This window comes from Phaethon aethereus (assembly GCF_964289735.1).
Source record: "Phaethon aethereus genome assembly, chromosome: 15".
In the NCBI taxonomy this organism is placed as follows: domain Eukaryota; kingdom Metazoa; phylum Chordata; class Aves; order Phaethontiformes; family Phaethontidae; genus Phaethon; species Phaethon aethereus.
In genome coordinates, this window is record NC_138591.1 from 2,768,243 (window position 1) to 2,785,270 (window position 17,028).

Consider the following 17,028-nt stretch of genomic DNA (forward strand, 5'->3'; position numbering starts at 1 on the left):
GCTGCTGTGCGTCTGGACTGTATTACTCGGAAATATGTCTTTTCCTGTGCATCCCAATGTCTCTTTAGCTGCCTCCACCAAGCTGCCCTTTGTCCTGCAGATAAGTTTAACCTATTGCTTCTAGCTTGTTTGCACCTTTATTTACTTACCTACCTCCATAGGTCTATAAATAAGAACATTTTCACGTACAGAGCTAAGGAAAGGGCAAAGGTGACCTGAAGCTGGACTTACAACATTCATTTGTCTTTGGCTTGCAGAAGACGTGCGCTCCTGCTAAATTTTTGATACAGATTGAGCTGCATGGCTCCTATTTGGGCTAGCCAGAGACTTGCTTCTAGAAGCATATGCTGTCTTTTTAAGCTCCATGTCCTCTTCTGTGTCCATCCCCCACGTGTCTTGGAGCCCTGCGACACGCAGAAAACGGGTGATGGAAAACTCCAGCGTGCCACTGATCTATACGTGGCCATCACAGGGTCGCCCCATAAGGGAGACCGTGGAGCATTTTCCCCTATCCACTTCAAAATTACCCAGCAAGGGGATTTTACACCCTCCTTCCCTTTCAGGATCACCTGAAATAATCCCTATTTCCTTAAGTATCAAAGTAAAGAGATGGTTGCACGGATTGCAGCTGGCAACCCCTACGTCCTTGGGTGCATGGGGGGGGTAGGAGGGAGGATTTGCTCTCTGGTTGCTACAACCTGCTGATGCCCTTTCCAGCAGCCCTTCTTCGACGCGGGCAGCGCGGCGCCCGGGCGGCAGCGCGGCTGCTTGCGCCCACGCTCCGCGCGCGCCTTCGCCTGGCTGCGCGGGAGCACCTGCGCTCCCGCTGGGCTAGAGCTCGTGGCTGTGAGCAGCTTGCGACACTGATGGAAACGCTGGTTGACAGCAGACACGGGGAGCTCTTTCAGAGCCGGTTTTGTCATCCGTGGGCTTCTCTACGGCAAAACTACGTTGTCCCCAAGGCTATAGCAAGTCTGGATTTTCTCAGGAGCTTTACCTGGGCATAACTTTAAAGCTCTGGGGTTTGGGGCTGCGTCTCCAGCAGGACTGTTGCACGGGTGTAAATCAGCTCCCGAGTTCGTGGCAGGAGCATGTTGTGGCCATACAAGATTCCCATCCAGACTTGTCCCCGTGCTCACCTGCATCTGCCTGGGAAGCCCTGGGGTTGGGGCAGCAGAAATCACTTTGACTCTTGTCTTGCGCGTTTGCCCTCTACAGCTCGGATCTTCTGAGTCTGTAGAGAAGACGATGTAGAGCGGGTGCCCCTTACCCTTCCCCAGACGGCGGCGCTCGGCACGCCGCTGGAGGTGCCCATCCGTCCCAGCGCAGCCGGCACGGTGGCACGGCACGGGAGGAGAAGGCCAGGTGTTTTAGGCAAGGTTTGCAAACGGGGCCGTGACTGCGCCTGTCCTGGGCCCGGCGCGCGCAGCTGTTCAGCGTCTACTGCTGGGATTAAAATAGCCAACATGCTCCTCGTGTCCCACCGCGCTCCGCTTTGCACGCGCGAGGCAGGGCGCTGCAGCAACGCCCCGGGGTGCGGCCCCGCGGCGGGGCTCGGCGCGGGACGAGCGCCGGCCCAGGGCGCCGCAGTGGCTGCGTCACCCAGACGTGCGCGGTTGGGTAAGCGGGCGGGTGGGCACCTACAGAGCTCTGCAGTACGACTGGCGGTACAGCCCGTGTTATTTTATTTTTTTTTGGAGGGGGTGGGGATTTAACAGTGCTTCTTGGGAACGGTTTATATTTTTGCCGTGCATTTGGTCCAACTCTTTCTAAACCAATTACTCATTTAACTCGGTTTGGGTAAAGAGATTTTGATAGACTGAAATTTTGGCCTTACAGCGGTAAAATCTTTTTAAATACTGCCCAAGCCAAAATATTTATTTTTGGCTTTGTTAGCTGTCTGAAGTGATGAAAGGATTCTTTCGGGCAGCTGTTCCTTACGTCTTGTATCGTCGGCTGCCCAACAGCAAGGGAGGAAAAGATGGTCTCGCGGATTTGCAGTAGTCTGGTGCCTCCTTTTGCTCACCTCCTGGGAGCTGGAGATCACTTGGAGATCACCAGCATTGACCGTCTTGCAACGTGCCCATCTCCAAGGAGGGAGATGTTAATTTTGTAATTAGGTCTTAGGGGAGTCTGGATCTGCTCCTGGCTCTGCCACAGGCTTCCTGTGGGACCCCAAGGTAAATTCTGAGGATAAAACGTTGTCGTCTCTTTGAGGATGACAACGGTCCTCGGCGCGTTGGCCTGGCAGCGCTGGACCTTGCTGGGCTGAGAAAGGAGGAGGGGAGCGGAGCAGCACCGACCCCCCACGCGCGTCTGCGGTGCCTTGGGCTCAGGCCACGGCGCGTGGGCTCGCCGGACGCTGAGCATCACGCAGGGGCTTTGGGCACGGCAACCCTCAGCCGGGGGCCGCAAACTACAGGTGTCTGGGCTTTGATTAAAGACCAAAAAGCCACGGCTGTTGCCTTGTCGTGCAGGGTGGCAACGCAATAAATCAAGATAAAAATCAGCGGAGTGTTAAACAAGCCATGAGTGATTTACAATAAATTGTGTAAAGAACATTATATGACTTTCATAGCATGAGGAAATTACTGCTGGAGAAGGACGCGGCACCGCTTAGCTTTTGTTTCCTCTCGCACTTAGAGTGAGCTTTCGCTCGGCTCCGGCACGGCGCCGAGCCCGGAGCTGGGCAGGCTTGTGCGTCGCTCAGGCCACCTGCACGTGTCCCGGCTGAACAGTTCCCTACTTGGTAGCCAAACCTCCGCAGCAACGCGATACAGAGCAATATTTTGCCTCTCTGGATACACTCCCTTACCTTGCATTTGCTGTACAACAGTTGTCTTCGAGGGTTGGCAGAGAAAAGTCAAACGATTCAGCGTGTGGAAGAAGCTTGTGGGTCCCAAATTGAGTTCTTTCTCGTGCATAGCATCCTCTAATATGTTCAGCCCATACATATTCTGTATATATCCCCCGCTATGTTAAGTCCTCTAATACATTCAGGTCTTCAACCCCATCTTCTTGGGTAATTCATTTAAACTATTAGCAGCTGTTTAAAAGACTTCTGTCCTGTAGGATTTGGTTCTTAGTGCAACAAAGGTCATTTTGTCCAGAAAATTAGCTAATCTGCACCATCAACAGTTTGCTTCAGTGATTTCAAATGCTCTGTCACACCATAAATGCATTTACCAACAATATAATCAATTAGAATAGCTTCACCTCTGAAGGGGCCTGACCTACAGTGAAGTCCTTTAAAGGAACAAATTCATTTTAATTCATTTTAAAACTGCTCTGGTGCCTCTTTGGTTAAATTATCTTTTATTTGTCTTTAATTTTCTGTTGTCCTCTCAGCAAGAAATCAGATTCGTGCAGTCTTTGCCGTTTTAGATCTCTACCAAAAGCATTTTTGATACTGGCAACAAACTGAAAACTCATTATTTTTGTCTTGTCTTGCCCATCTAATAAACAAGTGGCAATGTACCAGGTAAAGTAAAACTCCTCTCATTCTCACTGAATAAGACTACAGAGCAATCAATGAAGTTAAAGGACATGAAACTCCAGCTCCGTGAAAGGGGAAATCATGGCCACAGTGATTTCTTGCCCCACGCAGCGTTATTCAAAACGCAGTCAGGAAATCTGGCCCACCAGGACCTGCACGATTGTTAGCAAAGGTACCGGGGAAGTGCTGGCACGCGCTGCTCAAGTCCACCTCTGAGCTTTAGAGATGAGCTTATTTGCAAACTAAGTGTGGACCAACGCTAACGTCCCAGGGACTTCAAGGGGGCAACAACGGCCGCTTAAGGGTCATATTGAAGAGAGAAGCTTCGGTCCACAGGTCTGCAAGTGGAAGAGGAGACGTGTCAGTAAGTTATGTGAAGGCTTGAGCATGAAGGCAGGGAACTTGAACATCAACCCACAAGCTGACATGACTGATTGAGAGAAAGCACATCTGCGACTCTTGGGCTCCTTGACATTGCTTCCTTCTCGCTGAGCAGGTGCCCAGCTCGAGGAGATGAGGAGGAGGTAAGGCAAAGGCGGAACGTGGAGACCAAGCTTGTCTTCCCCGCTCAAGGTGGTCTCTTCCCGTAAGTTTGGGCAACTTTTTCAGGAATGCACCGAATGCTGCTGCCAACCTGGTACCTCCTCTTCTGTCTTTCTGGGGCTGTTGGCTTAGAACTAACTTCACGTGGAAATTATTTGTATCAAATATTTATTATGGAAATATTCTATTTACAACATGCGCTAAAACCACAAAACATGAGAAGGCAGATCTGAGCAATGTATTTTTTTTTTCCTCAAGGACTTGAGGAATATTTTGCACAGTTATTTTGAACAGTTTTTATATTTAGCAAGTCTAAACATGATATAAGAAGTAAATAAACCAAAGCAGCAAACACAACAGAAGAAAGAGAGAAGCCACAATGCAGCTTTTGAGCCTGCCCAAAACGTGTGGGTTTGAAATACACTCACTCAGTGATGTATCTGGAAATGCTGCACATTCAGCCGTGAGACTGGAAATGCAGTGCAAGGTGGGTGAAGGGGTTTGAAGGTGGATAGTCTTGTGCTGCTTTAACACAATGCCAGAAGTTGTTAGGGGATGCTTTCTCCTGAAAAATGATGTTTTTTCTGGAGGAAAAAACATGAGCAGTAGACTTGATCTCAAAAGCATCATATTGGTTGAGGCACCATCCCTGTTTTCCTCAGGATTTAGGTGGGACTTCAAGCCTTGTTACTCCTTGTGTGGACCTTGTGGTGGATTTCTCCGGGCTTGGCTACAGAGAACCTAAACATTGCTCCATAATGGCATGAAGACCTAGTATGAGACTTTATGGGCAGCGAATACTCACTAAATTGCTGAAGGCGAGGAAAGAAAATCCATGTCTGCTGCTGCCACTGGAATGCAGATAGAGAGCTGTTGTAGGGACTTTGAGATCCCAAAAACGCATCAGGACAATCCAGTATGTTTGCAGGGGCTCCCGCGGGGCTGTGACCGGGATAGAAGGCACCTTGCAAAGTCACCCCTAAATAAAGGGCCGAGGAGCAAAGCGGGGGGATATTAGGTTCAGGAGTAGGATGGGAGACTGCACATGGCAAAATGAGTGGAGAAGGAAGGGAAAGGACTGAGGTGGGAGGAAGGAAAAGTGAGAGGAGAAGAAAGAATGCAGGAGAAAAAATACTGGATATTTTTGTCAGAAAAAGGTGCAGATTCCAGGTGGGAAGCGCTGCGATCTGCCGGAGGACGTGTGCGGTGTGGCACTCTGTAGTGAGCGGTTGATGAAGGTATGTTGAGTGCAATGGAAGAACTAGCCCTGGAGTAGATAAGTGTTTTCCTGTGCTGAGGAAATGACAAATTATGGGTGAATTTAAAAGTCATAACAGCAAAAAGATAATTTTGGCTGGGGACCTATTTATCTATCTATTTTTAACTGCATTTTAACATCCATGTATTTTAATTATAAATACATTTTAGCACCCGCACAGCCAAACTGCCATGGTGCCAATCTCCTTTTTTGGAAATTTCTCCGTAACATTTTGAATTTATTATAAATTCATTGTTTCTAATACAATTTTTCCCTTCTCTCATCAATTTATTATCTGTTTTTCATTTCCCTTCTCTTTTGTTAATCTTTCTAAATAACTTTAAAGTGGTCCTCCATCTATTTAGCTAAATGAATTCACTCCACAGATACTCATTATTTTGAGGATGATTTATGCAAGCACTATTAGCTAGATTGTTCCTTGTTTGAAGGTTTTTGTGCAATCAGAAAAACCCAGATTTGAGTCAGCTAGAATTAGATCCAGTAAAAAAAAAAAAATTACATAAGGTATTCAGCACCTCTGTCAGACTTCATATATGAGAGGTCCGCTCAATAGGCATAAAAACACAAAGAAGCTTTAAACTATGGGGCTGACACACTGATCTCATCTTAGCCTGGGAAACGCCGTAGCATCAAACCCCGAAAGTCAAATTAGATTTTTTTTTTCCTTTTTTCCCCCAGCTGATCCTCGCAGCTCCATGGGAGGAGGCTGTGCATCACGTACAGTCACACACTAGGGCATTAAGCTGTGCTACGCTGCTTGATTTACGGTCTGGGTTTCATCTGACAGCACGCCACGATGGCACACCCAGCGCATTTTATAGATGTTGGCAAAGGCTCCTCTTTGAGCCTCGCTAGCGAGCAGGGGACGAGTCGCGCAGGGATGCCTGGTCCCGCTCCCACCGTGCCCGTGACCTTGAGAAATTGATTTTTAATCCCGGTGGGGTGTCACCTTGGCAGTGGGTCTCCTTCGGGTTGCTCCTGACTCAAGGTGTAGCAGCCGGGAGGAGCATCCTGCCATCCTCCCCGGAGCTGGGCAGGCTGGAGACGCTGCTCACTCCTTCAGCAGGGTCGCTGGAAGGGTTACAGCCTTTGAGAGGTTGTAGGCAAGTTTGGAGGAGGAATATTAAATAGAACTGGCTGCTTTATGAAAAATACCTGAAACAACTGGGGATTTTCTTCTAAAGTCCTATCTTGTCTTTCTGTGACAGTCTGCAAGTGGCTGCTACACGCTAAATACCATCAAATGGGGAAGATCGGGGAGAAGGTGGGGTTAGGTGTCCTCAGTCCGCGTGCTGGCTGTCACGGTCGGAGCGGATCTGGTTTCTGAGCTGTTGAAACCGATGTGGCTCCAGTAACTTCAGGAGCCCCGTGAGTTTTCCCTGCTGAGCTCCCACCTCAGCGAGCACCCGGGACGGGTGATGTCTTCCATGACGGGAGCCAGCACCGCTGCCTTCCCAGGGCTCGCGTAGCTCACTCGTGAGGCCGGGACGGGGACCCCAGCTCCCCCCGCCAGTCTGTACGACTTCGGGGCAGATGGGCACATCTCCAGCCTTTCCACCCTTGCACGCGGACTGGAGCACGCCCGGGCGCGTGCTAGCGGGGCACGATTTATTAGGGCCAGCTAAGAGCATTACACATCCCATTATGTCAGCTGTGATTTTGCAAGCCAAGTGCCCGTTCAGGGTATATTATATTCTGTACCCTCAGATTGGTATCTCCCCCCGCCCTTGTGTCCTTTATCCAGTTTATTAATGTTAAATGAAAAAGACCAGTGTGTTCCTCTCACCTGTGACGTTTTACCCAATCTTAAAATTTCTGGTGGTTTATTGGTGGCAGAAACGCCGTGGCCAGATCCTTCCGACTCGTGTCGACCTGAAGAAGTGTTACTGCTGTCAGTGCAGTCAGCTGGAGTAAACGGAGCAGAATCTGGCCTGCTCCTCCCAACCACTGTATGTGGGTTAAGCAGGAAATATGGGAGGAAGCAAATACTTCTGACAACAAAACGTTGTCTCTTTTCCATAACGACCACTGTTGGAATTAATCCCGATCCTTTGCAGAATGAGCCAAAAATCCCCGATGGGGTTAGGATCGGGCCTTACCCTTTGCCAGGCTTCTTCAAAATCCTCCATTTGACAATAATAGTCCTTCTCAGCCAACATCGTAGCGTGGAGTTTATTAATAAGACTCTTGGCTTTAAATACTGTCCATCAGGCAACAGGTTACGACCTTGAAAATGTCAGGCTGCCCATGCTCTGTCTGGCTATGGAAAGGATGTCTGCAGTCCCCGACAGCTCCGAGCTCCCACCCCCAGCCTTGGGGAAGGGCAGGAGCCGGGGCTCCCGGACAGCTGGTGGGGGAAGAGTTTTGAAGATGGATTTGTTAGTCATGGCAGGGCATCCCGCTCTCCTGACACGGAGCTGGAGGGGAGGCACGCAGGAAAGTTTATTGCCTGGGCAACTTCTGCCTTTGGGAGAGGGTCAAGAGGCGTCGCTCGCTCTTGAGGCTTGGCCTCTCCTTCTCCCGATTCCCATTTTAGTAAAACCTCCTTTTCTCCCTGTAAAGGTCATTTTCCTGTGCAAGATAATTTATGAGTGGAAGACGGTTTGCTCAAGGAGAGCTCCACCAACTCACATACAAATCTTCCCTTCCCACAGTAATTTATGATTTGCCCTAATTAGTTTGTATAAACGTGTGGAAACTCCAAGTGCAGTCTCTTCCTTGCACCGTTCACGTTCGCTTTGCAGGCTGTCCCCTGCTTGTCAGAGGCATTGTTTGTTCAATAATAAAATTGCCACATACTGTTAATCACAACCTGCAAACATCTAATAAAACAACCATTGAAAGTGTGTATGTAAAACCATCTCTTCACTAGCCCCATTAGGCTCGGCTCTTTCTGCTTTGAAAGCTGCATGACCTCCCTTTTCAATCAATTCCCAGTTATTAACCATGGAGAATAGCACTGGGAACAGCATTTGCAAATTGAATGTGGTGGTATATAATGAACTCACTCTTTAAAACATTCCAGTTGAGGGGAATGTATCTAGCTAACATTTTTTAATCTCTCTTCCCCTCTACCTGCACTACGTTCAGATATAATTCACAGAATTTGAAATAACTCAAAAGAAAAAAAAAACAACTTCCTAAGCGGAGTTTAAGGGGACGGTGCCTGTAACGACTTTCTATTATCTGTTTATTCTGATCCCTCCAAGCTAAGCCCTTGAGCAGATTAGCTACTCAGCTAAAAATCGCTGCAGTTTAAGAGCCGATCTTTATTTATTGAAATGCTCCGACCTCTAACTTGGGCTTATACATTTATTTATTAAAACTAATGAATTAATGGCCTGGTGGCAAGCGGGCTTTCCGGGGGGCTGTGGCAGCCTCGCAGGCCCCCCCGTGGGAGCGGCGCCGGGCGCCTTCCCACGCAGCAGCCCCGTGGGGCGGGGGGGGGGGGCGGCGGGGCCCTCCCGCCCCCTTGGAGCCCGGGGGGGGGTGTCCATCTCCCCCCGCTCCCTCCACCGCCTTCCACGCGTGAGGGTGTCTCTCCGAGAGGGCCTGCCCTTCGGAGCCTGAACAAAGGCAGGGGGAGGGCAGCGTGGCCGGGGGTGGGGGCCGTGAGGGCGGCCCGACCCCCCGGGGCTGCCCCGGCTCCTCCCGGCTGCCCGCCCCCGCCCTGCCCCGCCGGGCTCCCAGCCCCCGCCGCCTCTCCCCTCCCTCTCCTCTCCCTCCTCCCCCGGTAAATCCGAAGTTTCCCGTTAAGCACGGGCGAAGCTCGGCTTAAAGCGGCTGCCGAGCTGCCTGCTCGCTCCTTGGGATTACCGTCGGGAGAGGCTCCGCTCGGCTCGGGAAGGGCCCCCGCCCCCGCCTCTCCTCCTCTTCCTCCTCCTCCTCCTCCTCCCCAGCCCTCCTCCATCCTCCATCCCCGCGGGCGGGCGGGCACCGCACGCCGAGCCCCAGCCCGTCCCCCCCCGCTGGATTTAGGGGTGTGGGGGTGTGTGTGGGGGGAGACCCGCCGCCTCCCGGCGCCCCGATTGCTGCCTGGTCCCATGTGAACTGGAAGGCACGGCTATGCTCCTGGGGACACCGCGCTCCGCCGAACTGAGGTAGGGCACCCCCCGCGCCCCCCAGCAATTTTCCATCCCCGAAAATAAGAAGGAAAAAGCCGGTGGGTGAGGGTATCCGGGGGGGGGGAGGGGGCAGACCCAGCTTCCCCGGGGGGCGGGAGCGGCCGCGCCCGGGAGGCGGCTCGACCCCAATCTCCCGTCTTTGTTGAGGCTGGAGCGGCGGGGCCGGGCGGGAGCCCCACCGCCCCTGACCCCCTGCCCTTGCCCCGCAGGTCCTGGCCGCTACCATGACTGATGGCGAGAGCCGAGAGCCGCTGCCGCGCCCGGCCGGCGGCGAGGTGCGGGTGCCCATCGCCGTGCCGCCCCGCCGCCCCGCCGAGCAGCTGCCGGAGGATGCCGGCCCCGGCCCCGGCGGCTCCCCCGGCCGCGACCCGCCGCCCGACCTGGCCTCCGAGGAGGAGGAGCAGGTGCCTTACCCGGCGCTGGCACCCACCGCCTTCTTCTGCCTCAAGCAAACCACCCGCCCGCGCAGCTGGTGCCTCAGGCTGGTCTGTAACCCATATCCTTTCCCGAGGGACGCCGCACCCCCCCGGCCCTGCGGGACCCCCCCTCCCCGTGCCTGGAGCACCCCGTCGGGGCTGGGCGTCCCGGGGGCTCCCGGCTCCCTCCAGCGCACGGGGAAGCCACGAAGCCTCCGGGGTCCTCGGAGAGCCCCGGCCCTGCGCTGGCCCGGTCCCCACCTCGGGCAGGGGGACGTGGGGCTTGGCAGGAGCGGGCCAGGAGCTCCCCCCCAGCCCCCGCCAGCTTGGGCTCGGTCGGGGGGCACACGCCCCTCGGCTCCACCAGCATCATCCCACCGTCCGGGGTGGGAGCGAGAGGGACGGGGCGGCCGGACAAGGTGCCCGGCCTCGGCATGGCAGGGTGGTGGAGGATGCTGAGCCACAGCCCCCCAGGACCCACAGAGGGGAGAGAAACCCCTCAACTTCACCTATCTCTCGGTGGGGCGGGAAGGAGCGAAGTTTAAAGACAACCTCGTATGTATTTGAGACGCGCTGGGGAGTTTCAGCCGGGTGCTGAGCCTCTTGCTGTTTATATAAGAGAGCGCGGAGTGCAAGTGCGCTTTCTCGTCGCAGAAAAATGGAGCGGGTTGGAGTTGATTTGGGGAAGGCACATGCCTTGCTCCCCTCAGGTCCTCAAAACTCCCCTTTGCTTTTTGTTCTTTTGCAACTTGCAGGCAGGGAAGGAAGAGGACAGTCAAGCCTCTAAATCCCCCCCCCCCCTCCCTTGTGTCCTTTATCCAGTTTATTAATGTTAAATGAAAAAGAGCAGTGTGTTCCTCTCACTTGTGACATCCAGAAAATTGAATTTTACCCGAAATGCTTGTGTGCAAGCAGAGAGTTGTCAGTCTGTCTTGCTAATCTTCAGAAAGTGAGCTTTTAGCTTTGCTCTGCATATCAGCTAGAAGCATTGACACTGTGCAGATAATTAATGCTTTTACCTATCCCTGATACCTGCCTGCAGTTTGCTGCCTATATCCTGCCGCTGCTATTAAAAGCATTATTTATTAATATGGTTATTATTGATCTCACTTCAGTTAACCGAAGAAACCCATGTGTGTCTGAGATCACTGTTCTCCTCAGCAACAACACTGAGTCGAGTGTTGTCGTTAGGAGGAATTGCACAATCTTCCCCAGAATGCTGCCTGTTATTAGGAGAAATACTCGGAGGGAAAACCCACAATTTTTATGGCCTTGGGTCTCCTCTCGTTTGAACTAGATTTACAGAAACTATTGACTTTTGCAGAGATATTTCTCCTTTACACCGTCGCAAGGGGGGAACCGGGCTCCTATACGTGCACGGGTGGAAGGGAGAAGTAAACAAGGAGTTGATCTCACAGCGACGCTTTAGCGGTATAAATATCAAATGTAGATGACGGTTCCCTAACCAAAAAGTGATCTACCTGCTCCTGGAGGGGCTTGGGGAGGGCCCTGCGTTCCTGTTACAGCTAAGAGCGAGTCAAGGCAGATCTCTTAAAGCGGGTTATCACGTTTCAAAACTTTGGGGGCAGGCGGGAGGGAGAAGCCTTCTCCTTCGGCTTTGGTGGGGTCTCGCCCTCCCACGCGGCGCTCTGGGTTCGGCATCCCCGAAGCCGGTACCGCTGGCAGATTAACCCACAGCGGGAGGAGAACAAAGCAGCGTCGGCAGCGAGCAAGGGAGGTTTGTGTAGGAGAGGGTTCAGGTGGGCTCGCGCTGCCGTAGGGTGAGGCTGTGCTTTTGTTTTGCCTTTCAGCATCTCCCCTAAGAATTCACAGGAGAGCGAGTTCCTGTACAAAACTTAGTCGTCCGACAGAATATTAGATGGAAATTGTGGCGGTGGGTTAACAGTGAAGCAGAAATTGAATAAAACTACATAAGCCCTGTGTTGTAGCGTTAGGGCTGTCAGAGCCGGTGTGCTTTGGTTGTAGCAGAGCAAAATTTGCAACGTGTCGCAGCAATAGGGACGAGCTCCTTGCTGGGATTTTTTTTTCCCCTTTTCCCGATCGCCGGCAGTCCCGCACGTCGCAGTGAGAATAATCCTTCGGTGTCGACTGTGAAGTTTCTTGGCGAGAGCGCTCACGTTGCTGGTGGCTGTGATTTCTGAAGCTGCTTAACGAAGCTGTGCCGAGCAACCTCGAAGCGAGGAGGTGTGTGTCTTGCTCAGGGGCTGGTGCTGTGCCCGGGCGGTGCTGGGTGCGTGTGGGACCCCAGGATGCCGGAGGTTGGGCGGCTCGGGGACGAGTGCCACCGCCGTGGGGCTGGGACGCTTGGGAAGCAGCTGGATGGGGAGACTGTTCGCGGACCGGTGCGGTAAGGGCTCCTTCCCCGAGTGCCCGTCCTGGGGAAGGAGTAACTTGTGAGAGAAGATGGCAACACAAAGGTGGTTTCTGGCCAGTTGTGCCGTTTTGGTGACTCTTCCTGCCCACCCAGGAGCACAGATCCATAAACCACGATAATGAGCTTTACGTTTGCGTTAAAATTTGCCTTTGTTACAGAAGGAAGGGACGTGGCTCTGAAGTCTTCCCAAAATCTGAGTCTGAAGAGCTTCACTGAGGTGCTCGCTCAGCTGGGAAGCACTAACCCCTTCTGAAAAGCAGCTTCTCTCCCTCAGTGGTGCTTTTTCTTGCTGGGGGAGTTGTCCTTTGCTCTCTTTGGGGTTTATTTGCGGGGGGGGGGGGGAGGAGGAGAAAGTCTCGCTCCGTGCCCCGCGATGCCCACGTCCCTCCTCTCCCAGTGCTCACCGAGTGTTTCCCGGTGTGGAGCGCGTCTCCGTGTCTCCCCTGCGGTGTTTCAGCTCCAAAACTTGCCCGCGCTTCCCCCTGCCACCAAGCAGAAAGACACGAACCCCGTCCCCAGGCTGCGGACAGAGCTGGCTGGCTGTCCAACTCGCCTTGAAAAGCAAGGGTGTCCCATCCTGCGCATTCGAGGTCCGGTTCCCGGCGGGTCCCTCGTGGCTGTTGGGCCTGGTCCCGCGGGATGCTCCTGGCAGAGGTGGGGAGCTGCATCCCGCTGTGCCACGGGGTTTGCGCCGCGGACCTGGGCACGCCGGCAGCCAAAAAAACCCCAATGCCACCGCAGTTCGGGGAGTGCCGTCGAGTGCATCTCGCGTGGGGCTTGTGGCAAGCCCTTGTCAGATCGCCTGACCGTGAAAGCCGCACGGCCGCTCCGAATATTTGTTGGTAGCCGAGATAGCCCAGACCTGTGGCCTGGAGCAGGTGGAAATCCTCTGTGGCTGGGCCAAAAGCGTGGTTTGCCTCTGCGGCTTAAGCAGAGGGGGTTACTGTCGGGCTTAGAAATGGCTAAAAAAAGCTGTTGCCTGGTTCTCGGGGGGACAGGTGGGGCGGGGATCAGCTTACGGGGCCGGGAGCCTGCCTCGCCGGAGGCACGCGTCTGCCCAAAGGGCTGCACATCGGCGAAAAAACGGGGAGTGGGCAGAGGTAGTAGATGCACGTTTGTGTTTTTAATGCGCTGCATTCGGCAATGTTAAGAAGAACCTGGAAAAAATTCCTGCTCCCCCCCGGCCTTTGCGTGGTTTTGTGTTAATAAAAACAACAAACTCCTGATTTCTCAAACAGCAGAAAGCTAAAGATCCGCGAGGAGCTGATTTTCAGCTGTGGGAGCAATAATCAAAGAGTTGTGTCCACTGAAGTTTAATCAAGAAAGTGTTCGGACTGGCTCTGGGTCCCACTTTCACGGGTGACTTTTGTCGAGCTGCTTGCTGTGTAGCGTCGTTCTTCAGCTTTCCGGAGCGATGGCTCCAGCACGGGACTCTCCTTCCGAGCTCCAGGGTTACCTCCAAACCCAACCTCAAGACTTTCGGAGCACATAAACAGCCCAAACATAGTTCTTGCGATATGGGCAATAACCGAAATTAAATTTTCCACTGTCAAGTTGTATTTTCCCTCTGTTAGTACCGATTTACTTTTAATTTGCCTTTTTTAAAAGAAAGATATATAATTGGAAGCAAACTTACTTATCTCTTCAGCCCTGGATCTCCTACGTGGGTTTATTTATGGAGGTCTGTGGGTGGGACTTCGTGTGCTTGGTGCGCACGCTGGGTGGTACAGAGCGGGATTTTGGGGTTTGTGCTCCTGCGAGGTCCTTTCCTGGCTCTTCCCAAGCGCCGCCGTTAATGGCTCTGGAGAAACACGGAGCCACGCCTGTATCCAGAGGGATGTTTTCTTTAATTTTTTTTTTTTTTTAACCGTTGCTAATATTTTGATAGATGTTGAGTCACTTTTTGTCAATCCCTCAGATGTCCCTGCACCTGGGGGGGGTGGAGGATTTGGATGCGGCTCCTGGCCCTTGTTGGTTAACACACGTGTAAGACGGCGACGGGCCGGGGTGGCAACGGGCAGCCGGCGCCGTCCACGTGCCTGAAGCCCGGAGGAACGTTGCGTCCGTCGCGCGGCTGCGAGGGCTTTCACCGGGTGACCGGCTGGAGAAACACGTTCTAAGCCGGGTGTAACGCGCAGCGGCGACTGAACCTGCTTTCCGTCACGGCGCCGAGTGTCAGCTTTGCCCCGTGGCTTTGATAAGGCTCGAGCAACTTTGCTGGTTATTTAGTGATTCACAAAAACACGCAGTGATTCATTATAGGTCGGATTCTGTGTGCCTTAGTCAGAAAAAACCCTCCGCTGATTTATTTTCTCAAGTGGCTACAGAGCTTCTTGGTGCTAGCTGATTTCTGTGGGACTTGGCTCTGTTCTCCTGTTTGGGTAGAGTCTCTGCTTGCATCAAATCTAGTTTTTATTTTTTTAATTTTTTTTTTCTTCTGCAGCACTCCTCCTAGCAGCACTTGCTGGTTGCCCTTACAAGCACTTTGGGGCAGACCCAACGTCCACAAGAACATCCTGCGTGTTATTTATTTCCAAGCGTTCCTCAGTACGGATGTCTATAAGCGTGCTTAGATGGTCAAAACCCCCGTATTTCATGCAAAATGGTGTATCTGATCTTTCTAACGCTCTAGTCTTCGCTCCGTCTCAGTGTCCTTCGTACCGGGCTAAGCTGTTTGCTCGGCAGCGTTATAAATTCTTCTCTGACATGAGACTTGCAGTTCTCTTCGTTCCTTATTGCGCAGTTGATGTGTTCTGGCTCCTGCGCCCGTGGGAGCTCTGCCATTTGTGATTTGGGGGGGTTACGCTGAAGCACACGGAGGTGTGGGCATAAGTGACCGGGTCTGGCCTCCCATCAGCGCGACAAACTTCATTTGATTGCTCTATAATGAGCGCGTATCAGATTTGAGAAGCTTTATCAGAAAGCCTTTGCTTTTAATCTGTTCTTACTCAGGCTGTATCCTGACAAGTGCAATGGGAGGGTTTGACCGAATCATAATTTGTCATCTCCAAATATAAATATTGCAGTTAAAATATTTAGCGTGCTGTGGAAAAACCCGTTAGCGAATAAATGTATTTCTGGCCTCATCCTGGGAGCTGCTGAGCATCCACGACGCCCACTGAATCTGGTGCGAGGCGCAGGTGCTGTGCACCAGCAGCATCTCCTGCTGAATGACAAGCAGTTAGGAAACATAAGGAAGAAAAGTCCTGTAAGTTGTAACTCGGCTAAAAATATGTTGTCCACATGTGTTTTAGCTCCTTTCATTTCAGCGTTCTGTGTTGGCTCAATACAGCTAATCAACAGTTTAATCCCGAGTTTAATACCAGCAGAGCTGTCTTTGTTGGCTTGTCGTGGTCCCTGTATCCCCGGCCCCGCCGAAACCCATCATCGCCCACCTTCGTGCGGTGCCCTGAATTCCCTCAGCGCTGCTCGTGGGTTGCACCTCTGTGAAATGCCTTTTATTCCTGTCTTCTAGCCAAGCTCGGGAGCACGGATCGGTGCTGGAAGTCCCTGTCCCTGGAGTCGGTGACGTTCAGGAAAAACGGCCGCGGAAGCGGCAGCGTGGGCGGGGGGGTGGCTCAGAGCAAGGTGTTAGGCTCTCTGCAAACTCAGGCAGGCGTTGCTGCTTGGCTCCTGTTTTCAAAATTACTTTTGCAACAAAAGAGGGGTAGACAGCTAATTACAAAACTACTTTCGAAGCAGATGAGGTTTTGCCGTAGCCCTTTGCAGCAAGGATTGACGGTGAGCGTAGGGAAACCGTGAAAAGAGGCGATGCTGGTGCCCAAGGATGGAAATGTGAAATTGCCTGATGAAATGCAGTTGACTCATAACAAAAAAAAAAAGTCCATCTGAGGAAAGCGTATCAAAAGTGTAAGTAACAAAAATAAAATTAGATTTTTGACTTTAATGAAATATAATACTCAGTAAATAGAATCATGGTTAACCCCTCCCCGGCGGTGAGACTGACGGCGTACGCTGCGCGCGGTTGGAGCCCCCGACACCCCGATCACCTCTGGCCCTGCGGCGTTTGTGGGTGGGTTCCAAGCTGAGCGTGCAGCTTGTCGCAGTTTCATGGGCTCATCGCAAGCCGGGATTGCAGCAGGTACCTCTGGGCGGGTTTCATTCGCAAATGCACTTAGAAAACATTTGCTTACCGATTTCTTACCCCCTAACCTGGTTAGTGCCTTTATTGCTACAAAAGCCGATGGATTCAAAAGTTAGCACGTATCCATATTTACTGTATGTGTAGTTTCACTGAAGATGGTAATTGAAATTATTTTAGGGTGTCTTTGTGCTTTTCCTTTTCTACTACATTTTTAAAAAATTGTCCTGCGCTGGATATTCTCCTCCACTGAGAAACTGAGATGCTAACTTGTTGCATCAGATTTTACTAAAGATTACTGGTAATCTCTGTGAAATATCTACAATTTACTTGTTATTTTCAGACTGTAATTTATAACCCTTCGGAGCAATTAATGTGCTACTTTTCAAGGCATTTACAAGATGCATCCCAGACTCCACTTTGTAAAGTTTTTCCAGTTGCCTTCAGTTTTCTCACCTCTCAAATCTGGTGGGAACCAATAAATGCCGTTTCAATTTGCAGTTTGTTTACAAGTTTGGTTTATGTATTGAGTCCATATGTCTTTTTTTCCAGCATGTCTAGATGGCAAATCCCTTAGAACCGTAAAACAATGTATCACACGAGTCGAACTGTGCTGGTCAACGGGAACAGAAGATCAGAGCCTTCTTTACGTTAGGGATGAATTTTATGCAGT

General features: G+C 51.9%; 1 protein-coding gene across 1 annotated transcript in view; it reads left to right on the forward strand.

The window, feature by feature from the left end:
• Positions 1-9,666: 9,666 nt before the first annotated feature.
• Positions 9,667-17,028, forward strand: part of CACNA1H (calcium voltage-gated channel subunit alpha1 H) — a gene marked incomplete at its 5' end in the record, with an annotated part of 256,893 nt that continues 249,531 nt past the window's right edge. Inside the window, one exon of the mRNA XM_082006716.1 lies at positions 9,667-9,938. Coding sequence (XP_081862842.1) covers positions 9,667-9,938 — 272 coding nt within the window. The remainder of the gene's footprint in view (positions 9,939-17,028) is intronic.